The sequence below is a fragment of the Lactuca virosa genome, chromosome 4 (assembly GCF_052849685.1).
Source record: "Lactuca virosa cultivar CGN04683 chromosome 4, Lactuca_virosa_CGN04683_v6, whole genome shotgun sequence".
NCBI classification, from domain to species: domain Eukaryota; kingdom Viridiplantae; phylum Streptophyta; class Magnoliopsida; order Asterales; family Asteraceae; genus Lactuca; species Lactuca virosa.
Genome location: NC_136429.1, coordinates 48,105,161 through 48,107,816, shown reverse-complemented (window position 1 = coordinate 48,107,816; position 2,656 = coordinate 48,105,161). Strand labels below are relative to the sequence as shown.

Genomic DNA, 2,656 nt, shown 5'->3' with positions numbered 1-2,656 from the left:
TTGACAATGGCTAGAAAAGGTCAACGGCTAGAAAAGAGGGGCAATGTTCGGATTTCTACTCGTTGGTGTAGGTTGTAACGACAACCAGATGCCCCCTCGACGAGAAGCAACGAGATAAGGGGGCGGTGTACTCGTTGCAACGCTTTTTTTGGCATCCATCTCAGCCACAACGAGAACGAGATGTACCCACACCCTATCCTCTAAAGAAAGTTCTGGCATGATTTGTCACTGTAAACGGTAGGTAGATGATGTGTTTTCGTTATTTTTGTAAGAAAACATGTGCTACTCTTTTAACAACCATGGCTAGTTTGGTAAATCTTGCGAGTAACAGATACCCAATATTCAGGAACGGATGAGATTGACATTTCACTTTACTTGGACGAAAACTAATGATATGACGTAAATATCCCGCATCCTGCCACCGTTCACTATCATTCTTCCACCATGGAGACGTGGTTCATCATCGTCGTTTCACTCTGCGTTGCCGCCCTTATCAGGTCCCTTCTCTTCCGCCAGAGCGGCGCCGACGACAAGAAGCTACCACCAGGGCCCTCGCTCATCTCCTCCAACTTCATACTGCTAACCAATTCCCTCTCGGAATTAGAACCCATTCTCAGAAAATTCAAGTCCAAGTATGGACCACTCATCACTCTTTCCATCGGTTCTCGTCCTTCCATCTTCGTCGGAAACCACTCCCTCGCCCACCAAGTCCTCATTCAGAAGGGCGCTGTCTTCTCCGACCGCCCTAGAACACTCGCCGTACGTAACATCTCCTCAGCCGCCTACGGCCCTACTTGGAGGGTCCTCCGTCGAAATCTGGCCTCCGAAGTCCTACACCCCTCCCGTGTGAAGTCCTACTCCTGGGCTCGCAAGTGGGTCCTTCAGATACTTCTTGGTCGCCTCCGGGAGCAGAAGGAGGCTGCCGGAATCAAGGTGATTGATCATTTTACATACGCCATGTTCTGTCTGTTGGTACTTATGTGCTTTGGAGAGAAACTTGACGAGCATCGTATCAATGAAATCGCAACCGTACAGCGCCGGTTGCTGTTGTTAGTCGGCTCCGGGCGTTTTAACGTACTGGGTATTTTTCCAAGATTAGGGAAGATATTGTTTAGAAACAGATGGAAACAGCTCTTGCAAATACGCGAAGATCAAGAACAAGTGCTGATTCCACATATTAAATCTCGAATCGAAAGTGCTAATTCCGAACCACAATCAGTTGGAGACGAACGAATCGTGGCGTATGTCGACACACTGGTAAATATACAGCTTCCAGAGGAAGAAGCCAACAATGAAAATGGCGGAAAGCTGACTCAGAAGGAGATGGTGAGTATGTGTGGCGAGTTTCTTAACGCCGGCACAGACACCACCTCTACTGCTCTACAATGGATCATGGCCAATCTCGTGAAGCATCCTGAAATTCAGAGCAAGCTATATAATGAAATCATTTCAGTCGTCGGATCACCATCTCCACCGCCGCCACCAGGGGTAGAACCAGAATCTGTTATAAACGAAGAGGACTTAAAGAAGATGCCATACCTGAAAGCGGTGGTTCTGGAAGCGTTGAGGAGACATCCACCAGGGCATTTCGTGTTGCCCCATAGGGTCACAAAGGAGATGGAGGTGCAAGGGTTTACGATTCCACAGGGTGCCACCATTAATTTCATGGTGGCTGAGATGGGTTTGGATCCAACGGTCTGGGATGATCCCATGGAGTTCAAACCAGAGAGGTTCATCAATGGTGATTTCGATATAACTGGAAGCAAAGGGATAAAGATGATGCCATTTGGTGCAGGAAGAAGGATATGTCCAGGCTCTGATTTGGCTCTGCTTCATTTGGAATATTTTGTTGCCAATTTGATTTGGTATTTCCATTGGAGTCCTCCTGATGGTTATCATGTTGATCTCTCTGAGAAGGTGGAGTTCACCATTGTCATGAAAAACCCTCTGCAAGCACGAGTCTCTTCAAGGACAGAAAACGTAACATCTTGAGTTCAATTATTCAATACATGCATAAATCGTAGTATGTCCAAATTGCACACAGATAAGAACCACTTTAATCTGCATGTATGAATTTGTCCCTATTCAATCCTTTTAATTAATATTGAAAAAGTCATCTGCATTTATGACTATGCTTCTACAGTAGATATTTCTTAAAATAGTCATAAATACAACATTCTGTGCAATTACCTTTGATTCTGTGATTGTATGATTGTATCTTTTGCCCATTATGTTTAATCTTGATTAGTTTTTGTTAAAAAGAGTATTATTCAAATATCAGGTAAAATCAATGGAAGGCTCACGTTCTAGTGAACAATACCAAACTAAATATAGTTTATCACTATGTTGGGCAATACACTCACTCTTGGCTATGAATATTGGAATGGTGTTAATTGGTTATTAAGATATGTTATGATTAATGTTTGTTTTTTTTTTCAGATTTTATTATTATTATTATTATTTTGACAAAGGAGGGTGGCAGTTTTATTAAGAGAAATTTTCAAAAATGTCATTATATTTTGGATTCATAATCAACTTAATATTTATATATATTTTTTATTCAAGTAAGTTTCAAAAACTGGTAATAATTTGCAATTTGATACTTTTACCTAGTAAACCGATCACCAACAAAATATAATGATTTTTTTGCATATAT

The 2,656-nt window shown here is 42.1% G+C and overlaps 1 protein-coding gene across 1 annotated transcript; it reads left to right on the top strand.

Annotated features, from left to right (window-relative positions):
- The first annotated feature begins 272 nt into the window (after positions 1 to 272).
- LOC145103995 (cytochrome P450 89A2-like) lies at positions 273 to 2,126 on the top strand. The gene has a single exon (XM_079041274.1). It carries the CDS (start codon positions 445 to 447, stop codon positions 1,990 to 1,992), a length of 1,548 nt encoding a protein of 515 aa, XP_078897400.1. The 5' UTR covers positions 273 to 444; the 3' UTR covers positions 1,993 to 2,126.
- Positions 2,127 to 2,656: the final 530 nt, after the last annotated feature.